The sequence below is a fragment of the Xiphophorus hellerii genome, chromosome 8 (assembly GCF_003331165.1).
Source record: "Xiphophorus hellerii strain 12219 chromosome 8, Xiphophorus_hellerii-4.1, whole genome shotgun sequence".
Classification (NCBI taxonomy): Eukaryota; Metazoa; Chordata; class Actinopteri; order Cyprinodontiformes; family Poeciliidae; genus Xiphophorus; species Xiphophorus hellerii.
In genome coordinates, this window is record NC_045679.1 from 8,892,678 (window position 1) to 8,912,601 (window position 19,924).

The 19,924-nt window shown below is 39.6% G+C and overlaps 1 protein-coding gene and 1 long non-coding RNA gene across 5 annotated transcripts in view; one reads left to right on the forward strand and one right to left on the reverse strand.

Annotated features, from left to right (window-relative positions):
- rxraa (retinoid X receptor, alpha a) overlaps positions 1-17,545 on the reverse strand; it is a 121,105-nt gene extending 103,560 nt beyond the window's left edge. For all 4 annotated transcript variants that reach the window (XM_032569540.1, XM_032569538.1, XM_032569539.1 and 1 more), the window contains exon 1: positions 17,444-17,545. In XM_032569540.1, the coding sequence (XP_032425431.1) occupies positions 17,444-17,471 (28 nt within the window). In that variant the 5' untranslated portion in view covers positions 17,472-17,545. The remainder of the gene's footprint in view (positions 1-17,443) is intronic.
- LOC116724145 (uncharacterized) lies at positions 17,520-19,181 on the forward strand. The gene is made up of 2 exons (XR_004340110.1): positions 17,520-17,654; positions 17,799-19,181. It is a non-coding gene; the product is annotated as an uncharacterized LOC116724145 (long non-coding RNA).
- The last annotated feature ends 743 nt before the right edge of the window (positions 19,182-19,924 follow it).

Consider the following 19,924-nt stretch of genomic DNA (forward strand, 5'->3'; position numbering starts at 1 on the left):
AAAAGCAGGATCCAAAGCAGCAAAGGTAGTTTGGATCAAAAGATGGGCCACTGGACGAGCTAGAGGAAGGTCAGGCTGCAGGGCTGCACAGATCATCTGCATACACAATAACCTGAGGGCATGGAGAAAATGTTTTCCCGTTGTAGCTTACTCTAGAGGCCGTGTGCCTTACATGACCTCTGTGCTGACAGATTTAAAATTTAAAAGGAAGCAAAACCCATGTCAACATGTCATTTGGGGAGAAAATCCTGTCTGCATGCTATTGGATTGTACAGCCAAGTTCTGCCTGGAGTCTTTATGTGTGTGAGATTCATGTGTTTTATACAATTTACCCTGTTTTAATCAATTACATGCCGACACAGAAAAAGCCTCAGCGCACCTGCATAAAGAACTACGCTTTTTTAACAGAGGGGAGCTAGCACTGATCTGAGTTTACATAATCTAACACGTACAGTCAACTGTATCATCAACATCAGCATTCCTAGAAAGGAGCACAACTTGTCAGCTCAGCCAGGCAGAAAGATGTAGGCCAACTGCACATCAACACGGGCAAGAGGAAAGAAAAAAAATCAAAGTCAAAATTTAGCTCCATATCTGCATAGAGACTGGGATAACTGACAAGGTATTTTCTGCACCATGCAGATAGCCAGACAATGAAAGAAAACAGATTCATGTCAAACAGGCCAGGATGCATTGTAATGAAACTGTTTGACATGTTCTCTTCAACTAATGAATTAAAGCTTCTTTTATTGCCTGACTTGTCTTCATTGAATTTCCCCATCTGTCTCTTCTTGCTACTTTCATTTAGCCGCTTCTGTTTGGGATCTCTTTTTCCCTGTCTTTGCTCTCCGTCTCTCTTTTCTCCCTATGATTGCTGGCCTGCTCCTGCTGGTGCACACCAGGGCTTTGGCAACCTCGGCATCAGAAAGCCCATCAGAAAACAGTGATGAATCTCTTTTGATCGACGTGGCCTACTACATCAAAACGTGCAGCTGGTCGCTCTGTAGCTCTACCGTACACTCTCGCTGATACCTGCCCGCCAGCAACCCCATGAGAGGTCTCATCCAGGTTAGACAGAATGCTCCCTGAGCTCCTCTGAACCCTAAACACTAACAAACACGAGCTTTCTTTGGTAGAAAATGAACAGAAAAAACGTGATCTTGTGATCTTTGCAGTAGGGACAGACAAAAGCTTGCCTGTGCAGCTATATCATACTGTTACGTAGGTGGATGCAGCACAGCAGATGCTTAAATTTTATTATTATATCATTTAAAAGGCACTTTTCTCTGAGATGTGGCTGCACAGTGGCGCAGTTGGTAGCACTGTTGCCTTGCAGCAAGAAGGTCCTGGGTTCGATTCCCGGCCGGGGTCTTTCTGCATGGAGTTTGCATGTTCTCCCTGTGCATGCGTGGGTTCTCTCCGGGTACTCCGGCTTCCTCCCACAGTCCAAAAACATGACTGTTAGGTTAATTGGTCTATCTAAATTCTCCCTAGGGGTGTGTGTGTGTGTGAATGGTTGTTTGTCCTGTATGTCTTTGTGTTGCCCTGCGACAGACTGGCGACCTGTCCAGGGTGTACCCCGCCTCCCGCCTGGAACGTAGCTGGAGATGGGCACCAGCAACCCTCCCGACCCCATTAGGGACAAAGGGTGAACAGAAAATGGATGGATGGATGGATTTTCTCTGAGATTTCTTTTAATCGCATTTAATCATAGAGTGGGAGCCAGATATCCTGAGCTGTCTTAGTTATGCTGCTATGTGATCAGGCTGCTATACGACACACTGACCAGATTCCTTTATTCCGCTGTTTTCCAACCACGTTCCAGCTACGCATTATTTGAAATAATTGCTGCCATTAACTTTGGGTTCTGGCTCAGTTTTCTCTTTCTTTGAAGGAATGTCTAAACCCAATAATTCAGTGTTTATTTGTGTCTCTTCCCTAGACTGAGCCTCTTGGAGCTTTGGCTACCACTACCTTTTTGTATTCTTTGTTTTTCTTACTTGTAGAAGTTGCAACTAATTTTGTGCACTCTAGTTGTGTTTCTATCCAATAGAAAGGACCCCTGGTACAGCTTTTCTGTGTTTACTTGTGTCTCCTTTCTGGACAGTCAGTCACAGACCTATTGTTGCCACTAACTTTGTATACTACCTTTGTTTTTCCTAATAATAAAAACTTCTCCAGGTACTGTGCTTGTGTTTAACTTTGTCTTTTTTATCTAGACTGAACTATTGGCACAACTTATAAAAGAGAGTACACAAATTAATTGTGTGTACTCTCTTGTCATTTCCCATTGAAAGTACACCTTTCCTATGATTACATGGTTAGCTCTTTTGTTTCTTTTAAACAGAATAACACCTTTAGACCTGTTTTCTTCTGCTGATCTGTTCTTGCTGATCAAGGCAGATGACTGCTCATTCTAAGTCTCAATCTGGTTCTGCTGATAAAAGTAGTGTTTCCTTTCCAGTGTTGCCACTTGTTTGCTCAGGTTGAAGGATTCCTATGTAGTCAGTGAGTCAATTCAACCGTTTTTACTCATTTGATATTATTCGTTGATTGTACTGCATAATAATTTTGACTGAATTCGATTGTTTTGTTTTAAGTCTGACTACACAACTTGAGTGTATTGTAATGGAATTGATTTGACTCCTTCTGGATATGAATTGGACCTCGTAATGAATTTTCTTATGAATTTGCAATATACTGAATGTGTAGAAAGAAACTGAACTGAATTGAATTAAAGGGGGCTTGTCTACATTTAAAAACAGAGTCTAGTCTTCATGCTTCGAGTTACAGGGCCCTGTGAGAAGAAAGTGCTGTATTTTCTTCTTTTCTCCCCCCAAGTTTTATGAGGGGTTGTGTTTGGCTCAGGTCTGGTCTGAGTCTGGATCCACAGCCGGTGCCCTCCCGCTCCTTTGCCACTTAATTAGCCAAACCTCGCACAAAGGGGAGTTGGTCACATGGGCCCAATTTGGTGCGCAATAAAGTCTGCGAGGGCTCAACATACATTACTTTGAGAGTATTTACGTGGCTGGCGCATTAAGGTAAGTGACTTTGAAGATGCAGAAAACGGGACAAAGAAGAAATAAAGATGGGGGGAGGCGGTGGCGGTGAGGAGGAAAAACGACTGAAATGAAAGGAGGGGACCCTAAAATTCCAGGGAATTTTTCCAGATGTTGCACAAATATTCTGCTGAGGCAATCCAGATGTGCTCACTGTTTATTCCCTCCTCCTGCTTGCTGTTCCAATGGCTTCTCTTTCTTTTCTACAACCTCTCCGCCCCTGTCTCCTTCAAGCAACTCACATTAACTGTTCTCTGATAGTGCCTTTTAAGTGAAGGCTTTAATAGCCCCCAGGGCACCTCAGCATTCACGAGGATCCTGTAATAAACATCCACTCTCATTCTCTACAGCTGTTATATGCGTGTGCATGTCTGGAAGAAAGACGAGCTAGGGTGGTTTTATTGGAACTTTGGATCAATTATCAATTAATTTTGTATCCAAAAAAAAAGAAAAAGTAAAAAGCTCCCCCCGTAGGAATGAGACAGAATGTGGAAGACTAGCTCAAGTGAAAACTAAACAAAAACATCCGTCCTACTTCCTTTTCCTATTGTTTTTGTTCCCCCATTTCAATCATTTCTCCTCACCTCCAGACAAATGCTGTCATGTCTGCTGAAGCCGCTCCTCTCCCACAGAGGGTGACCCAGCCACAACCCCTGACCTTAACTCTCCCAGACAGCACAGTGACTCTCAACTGCACCACCATCCACCGCTCCACATATATCACATCATCAAATCTAGCTGTCAGGGGGATTCTCATCAGATGACGGAAAGTCATTTTCGGCTCAGGTGCCGAAGCGAGTTGGCCGCTAATCGGCCTGTTGGATACTAAATCTCCTGCCGTCCAGTGACTCCCGACAGCTGATCAAAATTGAAGGCTGCCGTTCGCTGACACGGCAGATCCAGCATGCTGTGGGGATGCTTTGCTACAGCAGGGGCAGATAAGCTGGTCAGAGTTGAGCTGAGTGGAGCTAAATACAGGGCAATTCTGGAAGAAAACCTGTTTGAGGCTGCAAAAGACTGGAGATTGGCACTTTTCAGCACAGCAATGAACATAAACATATAGTCAGGGCTTCAGTTGGAATGATTTAGATGAAAGCATAGTTGTGTAAGAAGGGTCTTGTCAAAGTCCAGACCTAAATCCAGCTGTGAATCTGTAACAAAGCTTGAAAATTAATTTTTGCAGATGCTCTGCATCTGAGTTTGAACGATTTTTCACAGAAAAAAAAAATCTGTCTCTAAATGTGTAGAGCAGGAAAAGATACTTCTAAAAAGGCTTTCAGCAGTGATTGTAGTTCTGCAAAGTATTGATTCAGCATAGATTAAAACAAATGCTTTTCAAACCTTAATTTGTAGAAATAAAACTAAACTGAACTAAAACTAACAATGTTTCCTTTCCAGTTCACATTGTATTTGTTCCTTTGTATTGGTGTATCACTCAGAACGCTGATAAGATATATTGATAGGTTGATTTTAATACTGGCAAGGGAATTTAAAGAGGTATGATTGTTTTTTTGTTGTTTTAGTAAGATGCTGTATATTTATGCCAGGAACAAATGAGACGTTTTCATCTGCTCCTTTCTTGTAATTTCCATGTAAAAGATATGGCTACCTAACATCTTTTTCCACTGCTACAATCAGAACACTTAGCTTTCCTATCCAGGAAGTTAATTATTCATGACCAGTTTTTTTTTTTTTTTTAATTCTGACCAATCCTGAAAGAGAAACACGTTTTCACTCTTGAACTGTAACAAAACCCAGTTTGAGTTTCACTTGAGTTTGAAAACTGCTATGAAGATATATTTTTTAAAACACTTTCTTACTACAACAACTAGTGGCTTTCACTGACGGTTACCAGACAGGAAATGAGCGGACGGCGAAGGGGGAAGACATGCAGAAAATGTTTTCAAGGTCAGAAATCGAACTCAAGATTACAGCATCTGATGATCTTCCGATACACCAAGCGATGTTCCATAAAGTTATTTTTACCATAAGAAATTAATCCAAAAGCAACAGAGTAAAAGAATTTAGATCCCTAGATTTTAAGATTTGATCTAAATATCTGGCACCTTTCTCCTGTTTTCACTACTTTGTTAAAAGACAAAAAAAAAAAAAAAACTAACCTAAATGTGACACTTGAACTTGTCAGAGTCGTTTCTAAATGCTGTCAGCACTTTGGTATGTAGAACCGCATTGACGAAAACACAACCAGCACCTGCACGTCTGAGTGTCTCTATCTGAGTTTACCTGGCTGTTCAACTGTCTTCCCCAAAAACAGCCCATGTGTTGTGCTAAAATCTTAACAGTAGAATGAACAAGAAGACATTATGCTTCACCGGAATTGAGATTTACGAATCTGCACTGAATGAATTTACATTTCTAGAGCACTTTTATCCCAAAAGCACTCTTTAAAAATCTATTTAACAGTATAGAAGAAAGTATTTTACCACATTAAAAGAAGTTAAGGGTTCTTAGCTTTCATTTAAAAAAAATTATTCTCACTAAAGACAAAAAAGAAAACTATATGTAGACAAAAGAATAAATATGCTGTTTTAGGTTTTATCCCTCTACTTTGTTGTATGTTTTATGCTGCAGTCTTTCCAGGTCATTCTTGGTAAAGAGGTTTTTAATCTATTATATTATTTCCTGGTTAAATAAAGGATACATACATATTTCAAAGTGGTACAACACAATGCAAAACTTTTTGTATGTGACCTTCAAATTTTGTCAAGTTAAAGCCACAAATTTCAACGCATTTTATTAAGAATTTATATGACAGATCAAAACAAAGTATTGCTGTGTTGTGAGGTGAAAGTGACAGGTGGTTTTGAACATTTTTCACAAATAAGATTCTGGAAAGTGAGTCGTACATTTGTATTTGGCCCCCTGAGTTAATTTGTAGAAGCACATTTTGCTGAAATTAAAGCAGTATTTTGGGTTATGTTTTGTTATGCTATGTTTTAGACATTATTATTTAGTCTTACCACAAATTTTTAAGTGATCTCAGCTCTGGACTCTGACTAGGTCATTGTATAACATGCTTTAACCAATACAATTTCATTACAGCACTGGCAGCATGTCTTTCACCATTGAGTTCCAACAGATTGTCCACCAAATTTTCCTGTATTTCGCTCAACCCATATTCCCATCAGTGTTGACCAGTTTCCCTGTTCCAGCACGATGCTGCCACCACCATATAAACCCGCTGCAATGGTTTGTTCAGGATGGAGTGCTTTGCTACTTTTAGTGTTTTGGATGTTAGCTGAGTAGTCGTGATTTCGTGGTGTCCCATATATGACACATTCCCAATGTAATCTGTAATAAACCTCTGAGGCCTTCACAGGAAAGTTGTGTTTATACTCTGATAAAATACACAGAGGTGGACTTTACCAATTAGGCTGCCATGTGGCTGCACTGGATTTTATTTCAGATCAGGTTCGAAGACTAAATGCACGGCACACTTTTCAGCTTCTTCAAAATTCTTACAACCTCATCCATCTCTTTTACAGTGTTGGTCTTGAATGCACAATGATAATAAAACACAATGAGGTTTAGTGTTTTTATGAGACTTCATGTGTAAATGTTTAAATGGGTGTGTATCCGCTATCGCAAGGGACTGCAAGGGCAAGTACAAAATCAGATGTACAAGTGTTGCCGTTGTGTAGATTTTCCAGATAGACGGCCCTTCCCCCTCTCTTCTCAGCACCCTTTACCCTCCGGCCATTGGGAACATTCCTGAAACCAGACGGTCACAGCAAGGTGTTTAACTATAGGTGACAAAGCCCTTTGGACTCCTGTACATGTGCATGCGTCTCTGTCTGTGTGTACATTTACAAACAGGTGTGTGTTTGTCTACTGGCGTGGGGGTGTCCGTGTGCGTGTGTATACTAAGGGGCTGAGAGGCCACAGTCTGGGCGGATGTACTAACACGCTAGACCTGCAGGCGTCAACAAATGGTTAATCGCTCTTTCACTACTGCAGGCAGAGCAAAAACCCACAGAGGAACTCTGTTATCTGACATGAGATCTTTTTCTCTGGTCTCAAACATGCATGGCAGTTAGTGAAAATACTTTGAAGACAACAAACTGTTAGACCGAAAAAGATGAAGTCTGCGTTTATAAAAGTAGGGCCAGCTTGCACTGATACTAATCCATCTGTCAGCATCTATGTATATCCTACATCTGATGAATAACCCAGAGTGTTTTATAGTTCCTCTGATACATTTTCTGTTTGTTATAATTACAGTCTTAGCATTTACCCCATGGAAATAAAAAAAAACAACAAATGTGGTTATTCCATTGCAGCACGGACATCATTGAGAACTAAAATGCAAAAGAGACTTTCTTTACATAAACTGAACATACAATATGGATTGCAAAAATTGTGTTTTTACTTAAACTCTATTAGGAGAATCATATGAAGGCCTATACACACACATGCTTAACTGATGAACAAATGGAAGAAATTTGTCTTTGCTTTCAAGTGCATTTCCGATTGACCCATACTCTACAAAGGTTTGAAGTCATTTTTGAAGTCAAAAAACTCATGCAACAAAAAACAATGCATAAGGTTTTTTTCTGTCTTTGTGACATTACTGATAAATATCAGTGAGATCAGACCTTAAAAACTGTGTATGTAGAAAATAGCAGAGTGACAACAATAAAACAGGAAAATTACATAAAAGTAAAAACGTACAAGAAAATTGGTCACATGTAATGACCTATAAATTTAACAACTAATTATATCAACTGTTTATTCTATTAATTTTTTGAAGTATAATTTTGACTGATTATTTACTTATCAAGTGCATGAAAATTCTGAAACTGCTATATACAATCTGCACTGTCTCCGTTGTCACTCTAACTACAGAGCCATTATCGTATTCAAGACACTAAAGTAGGCTGCTGACGTTTCCTTGGAGACGCTTTTATGAGTAAGCCTTTGAAATTCAGCAACAAGTCTTGAGAAAAACTGAAATAATATAATGAAATGACAAAACAGCATGGTAGTCATGTTACCTCAGGCAGCTTGGAAACGGCATGCTATTTGCACGCTGCAACATGAAACAAACCACCGTTTGAGTCTTTCGGAACTTAAAATGAAAACACACCAGGTCTGTTGCAACGAGGGAAGAGAAAGAATAGGATGCACAAGAATAGGATTACTAGTTCTCATATTAGCGTAACCAAATGCAATAAGATAAACAGTTTATGTTAATTTTGGCTTTGCTGTGCAAACACAAACTTAACAAAACCTTCATAAACACAATCTGAATGGGCGCTATTTCTCAAACTCTTACAAAAAACAACAAAAGTTGGAAAAAAGTTATTCTGTTATCAGCATGAAGGTTAAAAAGTAGCATCTAATGTTTTCTGGTTCACCATTATACTGGCGAACAGAATTCTGTTTAAATTAAAACATGGCTGAGAAGTGAGGCTTGCAATGTTATGTGCAAATGTACTAAAAAATGTTTTGTGTTGACCTGGAGCATATTTCTTTTAACTTGTACATCAAATCAAAGTGTTATTTTACACCAGGGTTTTAGTGCAGAACTCTACTTCCTGTGACACCACTTTAAAAATGTTGTGCATAAAGCAACATCAAAACAAAACAGCACTGGAGGCACAGACAAACCACAGTTTCTATGATTACTCAGCTTTTTGGGAACATCACAGCTTCTCAGTTTTATCTGCACAGTTCAGCAGTGATGAGTTGAGCAACTTTCTTTTCCTGAAACTTAATTACTTATCGCACCATCTACTGAGGAATAAATATTGTGCCAATTCTTCTGTGTGAAATAACTCGGTTTCAGTTAGTTTGGACTGAGAATGTGAATGTCAACCGGATTTATGTCTGCTTTGATTATAACATGTATATGTTTCGCTTTTGCTTTGTGCTAGTTGAGGAAGAATAATTGCTGCAAAGCCAGTGACTTGATGCAGAAGACTTGATCTCCATAGATAGGAAATAATGAACTGACATTTTTTTTATTTTCTTTGCAAAGTCCCTTGAGACAACATCTGTATAGAATTGAAGCTACTGAAAAAAACTTAACTGAATTTAAAATGCTTTGCCCTGATGAAGAAAAGGATCCCCACAGTACGATGCATTCACCACCATGTTTCACAGTATGGGGTGTCCAGTGTGACACATCATACTGTGAAACAATTTCCATATAAATTTATATAAAAATTTTCCAATTTTTATATACTCTTTAGTTAGTTAGTTGACCTGAAAAGGCAGTTGGATGTACTGGATGAATTTAGGAGGTTTAAGGGGTTAAATACAAACTCATGCCATGCTTTTATATTTATTATTCCTGCACTACTTTCCGTTAGTCTATTACATGAAATCCACAGAGTTGTGTGATTGCAGTTGGATGAAAATGCAAAAAAGCAAGTGGTGTAAATATTTTTTGCAATAGATATTGATAAATAGATTTCAGAAAAAAAGTTTGCAGCAGCCAGCCGTCTGAAGTGTAAAATTACAGACACTGAATCCGCCTCATGATATGAATCGAGGCATAAATAACCGTCAGCCTTCATCTCTCGAAACCTCTGTCTTCTGTTTACACTCAAACACTCATCCATTACCACACAGTCGCACGTGCACACTCAGAACACAACCGAAGTGTTGTGCACGCTGTGGGATTTCCATGGCCCGGTGCCCAGCAGTGCGTGAGAGACTCGTCCTCCCCTCCCATTGGCATCTGGCAAGGTGACAGACAACGGTAACAGCGGTGGTTACTGTGGTGGGTATGGAGGAGGGCGCGGGGGCACACCGGGACAGCTCCTCTAACTGTCGGTGACCTCAAAAAGAAGCTGTGGCGGAGCAGCGCGAAGCATGTTTCTAATTACCTCAATCGGCGTACGCCGTGGCAGATGCTGTTTACATGTACATGCACATGCATGATGTGTGAGCGTCAAAAAAGAGCAGGTAGGCTAATGTTTAAACACCTGGATATAGTTTCATTAAAACAAGTTCACTGCAGGAGTTCAGAATCCGATCCTTTTGCTTCAAATGATCATGACGCTTCAGACACATTACAATCAAACATGCTAAACACGATCCACTAAAGCTTTGTTCCAATGAGACATATTTCAGGTAATAAATCAACAGAAATAATGAAAAAACGAACTGCCAATTACAAGCAAGAAAGCATGTACTTAAAGAAATATAATGAGAGAAAGAGCACAACTCATCTTTGATTCAGTTGATTCGTCATCTCTTCCAAGCAAATCAACATCAAAGCCAATGCTCTCATAACGCAGTTAATAAACACATCATGACTGCCCGAAAATTCAAAGAGAGTTGTTTTTTTATTTTCTGCTGAAAATATGCCAGCTGTAAGCTTGTGAAGATGAAGCAAGGGTTCATTTTCACAATAAAGCTTTTATTGCATGTGCTTTTTTTCCCCACTGCCTTTTCACTGATGTGCTTACAAGCAGCGTTTAGATTCAAATGAAGAACAGGTCAAGAACCAGCTTTGTGGATTCAATCAAAATTGTGCTTTTGTCTAGATTTTTATTCCAAACCATCAGAAAAATAAGGTAAAGATTACCATTCAAACTACCTTATCAAAGATGGAAAGATCCACCATGAAACTGAGAAACTTGCTGATATGTAGATGTGATACAACAAAAAAAGATTCCTATAACTGGGAAGTTAATTATTTCTATACTAATAGTATTGTACTGTATGTTATGGGGAAGGGGTGGGCACTCATGTGAGAGAATGCAGCCCCCTCCCAAGCTCTCTAATGGGCCCCTGCCCTGCCCCAACTCTGCCCACACTAGCACAGCAGAGACCGCGACTCGGGACCCCCCAGAGTTGCCCGGCAACGCCAGTGAGATGCCCCAGCAGGTCGCCCATTCCAAAGCCTTCTCATGCTGTGTAATTCTTTTGCTGCAGGAGGTACTGGTGCACTTCACAAACTGATGTTATCATGAAGAAAGACTGAATGACTAAATCTTGAAGCAAAATGTTCAAATATTGGCCTAGATGGGTCATAAAATTAGGCAACCTGGATCTCATTCACCAAGAAAATTTGTTGACATAACTGAAAAGGTGTGTGTATGTGTGCCTGTGTGTGTCTGTGTGAGCAAGGTGGGCTGCAAACCAAGCAAACTTGCACCAGAAATGGGCCCAGATTATATTGTTAGAAGCTTGTGAGAGGATACCAAAACGTTTCAAAGCCACACCATTTAAATGGCAATTCTACAAGACACTAAGGACATTTATCTAAACTTCTGAATTTCCAGATGGATGTAAAAGTTATAAGTGTAATTAGATCCAAAACGACCTAAAACAATCAATATTTCCAAATCTCCTTTATGGCAACATCCTTCGAATCTGTAATTTCAATGCAAAATTTAGAAAGAAAGAAAAATACTCCTATGAGTTTGATCCACACAAAGCACATATTCTAATTGATATTTTTAACTTCTGCTAATAAAAACGTAATGTGAAAAACAAATAAAAATGTGTTTTTTTAGGTGCAGCTTGTTTCCATATTCAGAGAATAATTATGAGATATAATAGTGACTTTAGTACTCAAGCCAACTACTTTTTTCATGAAGCTTCTCTACCAACAACTTGTTACATTTTCCCACAGACTTTAACGAGGATGCAGAAGTTCACATTGAAGGTGCACTACTCAACATTCTCAGTCTCTGTGTTCTTTAGGGTTCTCGGCCAATCCTCCTCGTCTTATTCTGGGACGCAGGCAGAACAGAGAGCGGAGAGTTCTGGCAAGTGTAGGGGGCAAGCCGACCTTTCTCTCAATACGAATTATGAGTGTGATCTGCCCTAAATCCCTGCAGAGACTAACGTTTCCACTTCAAAAGAGCGACTGTACGCATCCTGAATAATACCAGCCCACAAAAAAAGCCATTCAGACACTCGGAGGACCTTCAATAAACCCTGAAACCACAATGCTTAGATGATTTCCAATAACCGAGGAGGGAAAACGCTTAGAGAAACAACCAAGCTTCTGGCAAAAATTCAAATGAATTGAGTCCACAGGAATTAGGAACACGAACACAACAAGGTAACAATATTCCCAGCTTGAAAGATGGAAAATGGAATATTTACTCTTTTGGATTTTTGGTATTCTAAATATTCTTTAGAGTCTCACAAAAGTTTTTATAATATCTGAACTTTTATTTTTAGCATTTTGACACGTTACAACTACAAACATCAATGTATTTAAATGGGATTTTATGTGATGGACTGGAAAGTAAAGCAATGAAAAGAGGTCCCTTCAACCTGCATGATATGAGCAATCTTTTAGCAGGACAGCAACTCCAAGCACACTGCAAGAGATACCATTGAATGGTTTAAAATCACAAAATTCATTAAATTAAAAATGAAAAATTAGTTTGAGATATTTTTTTATCTGCTAAACAAAAAAAACATTTTTATATCACTAAAGATTTTAATTATAAAAATGGCAAACGTTTGCCAAATTAAGAGAAAACCAACGATATCCAAATTTGTTTGGTCATCAGTTGTTTTATATTTTGTTGGCAAAACTTTTTTAATCATTCTTGACTTGTGTTCAGCGGCAGAACAAAATCTCAAGGGACACAAATGGTGCCCGGGCCACACATTGGACACCCCTGGTTTAAACAGAAGCATATTCATGAGTTAAAATGTCCCAGTCAAAGTTCACACACAAGTCTATTTGAGAATCTATGGCAAGGCTTGATTCTGTGAACATTAGATGTTCACAGATGCTCTCCATCTAATGTGACTGAACTTGAACTATTTTGCAACAAAGATTAGGTAAAATACTTGCAGCTGTAATGGCAGCTAAACATGGTTCTGCAAATATTTGAATCAGTGAGGGATAAACACAAACAACTTTTTATGAAATAACATTTGGATAAAGAGAAATCTGCTCACTTCACAATTCCAAACTATGTTGTGCTGGTCTAGCTAATAAAACCTCAATAAAATGCAATAAAATTTGTGCTTATAACATCAATGTTCATGGTGTATGTAAACCTTCGCAAAGTACTGTAAACAGAATATTTTTCTGCAAATCTCGCACATTTTTCACTCTTACACTAAACATGCCAATCACAGCGACTCACATGTTGTGAAACCTTCGAGTCAAAATGCACGTAAGTTGATAAGAACAAAGAGGTTAAAAAAAACAAAGGAAGACAAAAGAATAACAAGCTACTGTCTTGAAATAGTTTAAAAGGACTGAACGCCAAGAGTAAATTCCTAAAATGACCGAGCATGTGGGGGTGTAAAGGTCAAGGTGTGAGGTGCAGAGTTCAGTGCGGCCGTTATCAATAAAGACCTCCTGCCAGTGAGCAGCTCCTTAGACAAATAATTAACAAGCTTTTCGGTTCATTCTAGGATTTGTGCATCAGAATATCTCAGAGCACTTTTTCTGATTTATTCAATGTGCAGAGCATAAACATCAGTGAGCTGCAGTTCACACCAGCAGAATAATTTAAAGAGCAAAGACCTACCATTTCATCTAAAGTCAAATAAACTTCTCCTTAAAAAGTTTAAGTGGATGGATCACACACAGGTCTGAATGCTTGCACTGTTGCTATAACTGAGGGAAAAATGAATTTTTTCCTCATTTAGTTGGGATGCAACTGTGGGTGAGGGGTGGGAAAGTCCAGGGTGGGCACACAGACGGCAAGCAAGTTTTCTTTGACTTGCTTCAGTTAAAAGGCCTCATGGGTAAGATTGCGAGAGAAAAGAAAAAAAAAACGTAGAAAAGAGAGGGAGAGAGCTGTCACTTTAAGCCATTAAGTCTCGCTATAAAACTCCTCCAATAAAAATGACAGCTGCAGCCCCCTTTTATTCCTCAAAAGGGGAGCAAAAGCTTCACATCGGGAACACAAAACTGGACGGCCGTAAAAGACAAACTTGGCCAAATGCTTTTGGCAGAGTAATTTTACCTCACACACACACACACACACCCCTACCTCCCGGCAGACACACAACCTCTCCCTGTATTACCTTTGTTCCTGAGTTATTGCCAGAGCAGGAATGCAGACCATAGAACCCCCCGCCCCTCCTTCTCCAGACTCACACAGCCGTGAATCCCACTTTCCCATTAAAGACCATGAACTTCATTGATTTTGGAAATGAGGGCTGGCTAGTTTATATGACTTAGGTAAGTTCGCGTGAACATAAAAGGCGCCGTGCTTCATAAAATGAAAAGAAATGAACACAGCTATTGCAGGTGAAAAAAAATCAAGCCCTTCTTTAATAGTACTGAAGACTATTAAAAGCAGGCTTTACATTTTTTTAAGCAATGGCAGAGAGTTAATTTCAATGTTTTGAAATGGCTTAATAAGAAAAAAAGCAAATGTGTTGCAATTATTCTTTATAGATAGGATAATCATTTTTAATGTCTATTTAAAAAACCTTGCTCAACTGATGTGCAATGTTTATTTCAGGCCAAAAGATTTGTAATTGGGGGAGAATGGATTCAGTCGTAGGATTAGCAGTAGCACAAAATATTAGGGCAGAGTATACTTCCAGGAAGTTTAAAAAAACAAACAAAAAAAGCAACATAATGACAAGCTGCAAATTTCCAAGCAATTGTCAATTAAATTAATTTTGCTAAGTTTTACAAGAAAGGGAGTACCAAAGTGAGCAAAAGCACATTTTTCCCTAGCAGGTATTTTAAATACTGGGTTGTAAGTCTTTTCAATACATGTCAATTTTTTGAAGTTGCCAACAAGGAAACTCTAAATTGAGCCCATTAACTCTGACCAGTGTCGATGTGAAGGCCCAAAACATGATGCTGCAACCAGCACGGTCAATGGCTTTTGTTTTTGCAATTTTCCATAAAGATCAGTTGCTCTGTCTGCTTTCTTTCAAATGAACTGTAAATCTTAGCAGCTCTTCTGGAGCCTCCATGGATCTCTTGGCTGCATTTGTGATAGTTGCTCTCCTTCTGTGGCCTCTAAGTCCGAGTGGTAAAATCAGCTCTTTGTCTTTTAGACTATTTATTTCTTTCCTGACAGACTGTTATCATCACTATCCTCCAATCTGCTTTGACTAAAGGACACATTCTCCTTTCAATGTCACCCCTCCTCTCTTTGTAGTTTAAAATCACGTGTGGAATAGTTTGGATCAGGCAATACAGTACATAATACTGAGCATCCGCTGCCAAGGCAGGGTGCGGTCAGCCAACAACCAATCTATAATTGTAAAACATGTCCGCTGTCGTTTCAGTCAGATGCATGTCAGAATTTGAAATGCAGCACAACTTTAGATAATTACGTCAAGCAAGTGGATAATCAATAGAGTCAAGGTCTTTGAGGATCGGGGTGTCCTTGAAGAGGCCAATTAAAGAGCTGCAGCTCAAGTGGTCTCTTTAATGGAGAAATCTTTTAAATGATGATTTAAAGAGGAGAAGAATCACAATATAAAAGCTGCTGATAAAGCAGAGAAAGATTAGGTCCAACTCAGATGGGAAAGAGCTGAAATTTACACCAATCCCTTCAGTGTCAGGTAAGGCGTTTTCTGTCAGTTGGGCAAGTTTAGGTGCACGTTCAGACAGTCTGAAACTTGAATCAGCATCAGCGTGGACACACAATACAGCGCACCTGGAATAACAGCCTGTCAGTGTGTGCGACGCTGGCGGTTCAGTGTGTTTCTGGGAAGCCACAGAGAGGGGTGCTGGGGCAACACCGTCAGCAAGCAGAGGCTGTAACTGAAGAAAGCAGTGGCCGGAGTCTGTTTGCTCCCTGCGAATCCAGCCTCCCCCTCCGGTGCGAAGAGAACAGGCAGCTGATGAAATGCGTGAAGGTGTAACTTGACGCCCTTGTGAGAAAGACACAATAACAGAGGGGGGCTCACCTGCAGCTCTGGGCTCAGCTTTGCCACAGAGGGACAAGGGTCTGCTCTGTTTACTTTGACTAACTTACAGTGGAACTGGGCATTAATGATTCACAGTGCCGTGTGCTTGTGTTCGCTCAAGCTGCAAACTCAAACAACCAATTAGTACAAATTAGAACCGATCTCAGACTATTGCATTTCCAAACTGCCTCCGTCCAATTCTTAGGATGTTCTGCAGCTGCTTAAGGCTTTTAGCTTAGTTACACCCGATATCTCTGCACTGGCACGTTGTTCGGTAAAGAATTAGATTTAAGATTTTAGTCTGGACTGTTGAGGCTTGAGGCCCCTTATACATTTCTAAACTTCTGCAGCCCCCAACAGGACCCTGAGCTTGCTAGAGGCTAGAATGGTTGTGTTATGTAATTGCCAGAATTATTTTCTACCTAATCATTAGATTAATCAAAACTAAAAACTCCTGTTTTTTTTTTTTTGTCTAAAAATATGCAACAAGCATAAATGCAACGCATGCAACAGGAATGACTTTGATACACTGCTTTTTAATCCACTTGCAATCAGATAAAAGTCGGGGATTGACCAGCAGAAGCTTCAGCACAACTAAACTTAATTCTAACTTTTTCTTAATTTTTTTTCTCTTTGCATGTAATTTTATCGATGTGAAGCATCAAAAAAGTTACATGCAACAAATACATGCGTCAGAATCTAAGAAAGGAAAATTATATTTAAAAAACGTTTAAGATCTGAGTAACAAAGCACCGGCAACGGCGCAAAAAACAACAACAAGAAAACCCCACATCTTGCACAATGATCCATGCGAAGATTAACTGGATAATTCCCATCCATAAAAACCGTCCAAATTTAAATTGAGCAATGTGCAGAGATAATTTTCGTGCAGCTGATCTGAGAATGGGGCTATCTATATCTGATCTCAAACTCTACTTTAAGTTTTAAAAAAAATCGCCTTTACATTACATTTAAATGCAACAACCGAAAACCCTGCAAAGCAGTATTTCCATTTAAATATGCCCTAATCATTACGACCTAAGAAATATTCAGCGCTCCGTTCAAGTTAGAGCTTCCCTTTCTGCAGCAAAGTTTAAATTGGTTGTGTCCAACAAGCTATAGCGCAGGAAACGAGGGAATATCTACTGAAATTGTTGCAAATACAGTTAATGCATTGTGTCAACAGTTAGTTCGAAAGTTTAAAGTTGAACCAAGTCGATTTTGATGCGGCGCACGCGACCTCTGCGCGCCGCCAACCTCGAGCGCTGTCAATCCATATCAAAGTAAAATGTCATCAACTCACACAGCAGCTAAGTAGTCAGCGAGTCAAGAATGTGTTTGTTTTAACTAAAAGCCTGCGGATTATGATGTTGTTTTTGAGGTGTGAATTAAATACAGCTCGCGCGTTTGGCAACTCGCTCCACGCGCTGTCAAAAAAGGGAGAGAAAAGGGGACAGCGCGAGGACACGTTTCGCGAGAAACCTCAGAGAAGAGCTGTTATAAAAACAAAACACCTCGCTCGTAACACATTGAGGTGAACTTACCCAATGACAGGAACGGTTTGGTTTCCATGTCGGACTCGGAGGTTAGCTCATGCCAGCTGAGACGACCGCGTTCGGGGAGTTTTCTCACAGGCGGCTGCTGGAGCAAAGCGAACCGGACCTGGGCGCTGCTGCTCCGGCTTGGCTTGCTGCTGCGGCGGCTCCTGTGGCTGCTGGGGGACCTCTCGGAGGAGAGCGGACTTGACTCTGAGCGGTAAAAGTGACAGCTTGGTGTCTGATGATAGTATCTGGAGATAACCTAATGTTTCTGCCTCTGTTTGCACACTCAGCTGCTGTTCTCTCTCTCTCTCTCTCTTTCTCTCTCTCGGTTGTACAACAACTCCAACTACTGGAACAGCGCAGCAGAAAGGGACCTGTGCAGGGGGTACTCACACCAACGCACGCCGCACTGCAGCGACGCAGGCAGATAGACATGAAAAGCTTGTTGCGATGTTTGGAATCAACATGGAAGAAAAGGAGCGCATCACATACAGTTTTCTACATCACCCAGAGCCCCCTTCAGCTTTGCAGCAGCTACTTATGTCTTGGTCTCCTGTGTTGAGTCAGACAGAATTGTTCAACTTATCTCTCACACAACTTCCAGAAACTGAAGTCGATTCACATCTGCCCACGAGTGTTTTATTCACTTTGATTAAGGATTAAAAAAAAAAAAATACATGAGCTACATTTATGCTTCTTTTCATACTTCTGTAATGCATCACATTACAGTTAACTCTAAAATGTTGACTGTAATGTGACATTACTCATTTAAGTTGGTCTATGATTTTAATATAGACCAACTTAAATAGTGCAGAATTGTCAGGGCAACTAAAAATCTGATAAAAGTGCACATTGTGCATTTCTGCTCACCCTTACTGTAGATCCTTCAAATGAAATTCACTGCAACAAATTGCTTCAGCACTTTGCAGAACCATATTTTGCTGCAAGCTCTTCACTTCTAAAGATAAACGTTAGGAAGTTCTTTGTTTTTACAGCATAGCTAAAGTTCAATCAAATGGAATAGTGTCTGAACAGATTCCTGGTTGCATTTAGGTCTGAATGAATTTGCTTTGTTCATCGCCATTACATTGTAGCTCTGGCTTTATGTTGTGGGTTGTTGGCTCCCTGGAAGCATTTTTATAGCATCATTCTGTGCAACCTACATTTTGTTTCATTCTGGATAATGTGAACTGTTAGCTCTCCAACAATAGTTGTCCTGAGCTCCAGAAACTCGGAGGAACTCCAGAGATCATGGGCCGTCTGAAGGCGGTCAGCTGAAGTGGAATTAAAGGCATCAGACTAAAGGGGCATCAATGCAAGTCACATTTTTCTGATTTTTATTTGTATAATAAAAATAATACCATGTTCTTGATTTATTATATAAAATCATAATAAGATGCACTACAAAGTGTGTTTTAACCTTTTGCTACAATAATTTAAAATGAGAAAGAGTTTGTCTTGATCCCTATTCTTAGATTTTGTCTTGAACCTTTTGGCAGTTTTACTGCATCACTAAAAATGTTTTAACAATCATTAGATTATGCTATCTTTTGACATTTTTCAAATCTGGCCAATTTTTATTGCTCTGACTGATTGAACTTTATCTTCTGTGCTCATTTTGTTTGCTACTAAATTTGCAGAGCTGCATTGCTCACTCCTTTCTTTAGAGGACTGGTACTTATTTATTTTCCACATGTATTGTTTTGCCTCTGGAAATAAACTATTTCAGTTTTCAATACTTTATTTGGCTGATTTTATCCTGGCTTGGTTTATAGAGCAATGAGACTATATTTAAGGGTTTTTGGGGGCTATTACTAATTCATAGAGCTGAGGTTTCTTCAGTTGGGTGGTTTAGTTCTGAAGTTACTCACTCTCAGTTTGAGGTATTAGGAGGAGCAAAGCAATAACAAAATATGACTCAAATAATTTCCAAGACAAACAGGTAGTCCGTTTTAAACACAATTCTGTGAATGACTTGCTAACCTTCGCATGTTAGCACACTTGTCTGCCAGTGTGCATTGTCCCTGTCAAATTATGAAAGCAAAGTAAAGGTTTGCTGAAATTTCAAAGGGTTACAAAAAAAGTGAGACTGAGGAAATGTCTTGGAAATGACAAGTGCCTTTTTTCTCACTAAGAGAAAAAGTCACCTGTTAGTGACTTTTTCTCAATCTTGAGTTGCTGTAGATAAGAACATGATGTGTTGAATTGAGATCATTTAGCCGACTTTAGGACATCAGGATGGCCGCATGGAAGCGATTTTTTTGTTTGTTTTTATTCTGGGTTAACCAGCAGGCCTGCATGTGGCTGGTGAAATGTAATTTACGAATGTGGTTATCACAGTTATACTCTCATAGAGGGCCATGTTACTTTGGATAAGATTTTTCCCCCAATAAAAACTTGTTTTTATTGGAATGTAAAAGGGACATGACTTGATCCCAATCGATTACACATGTTCAGTAAAAAAACAATAACGAGAAACATCAA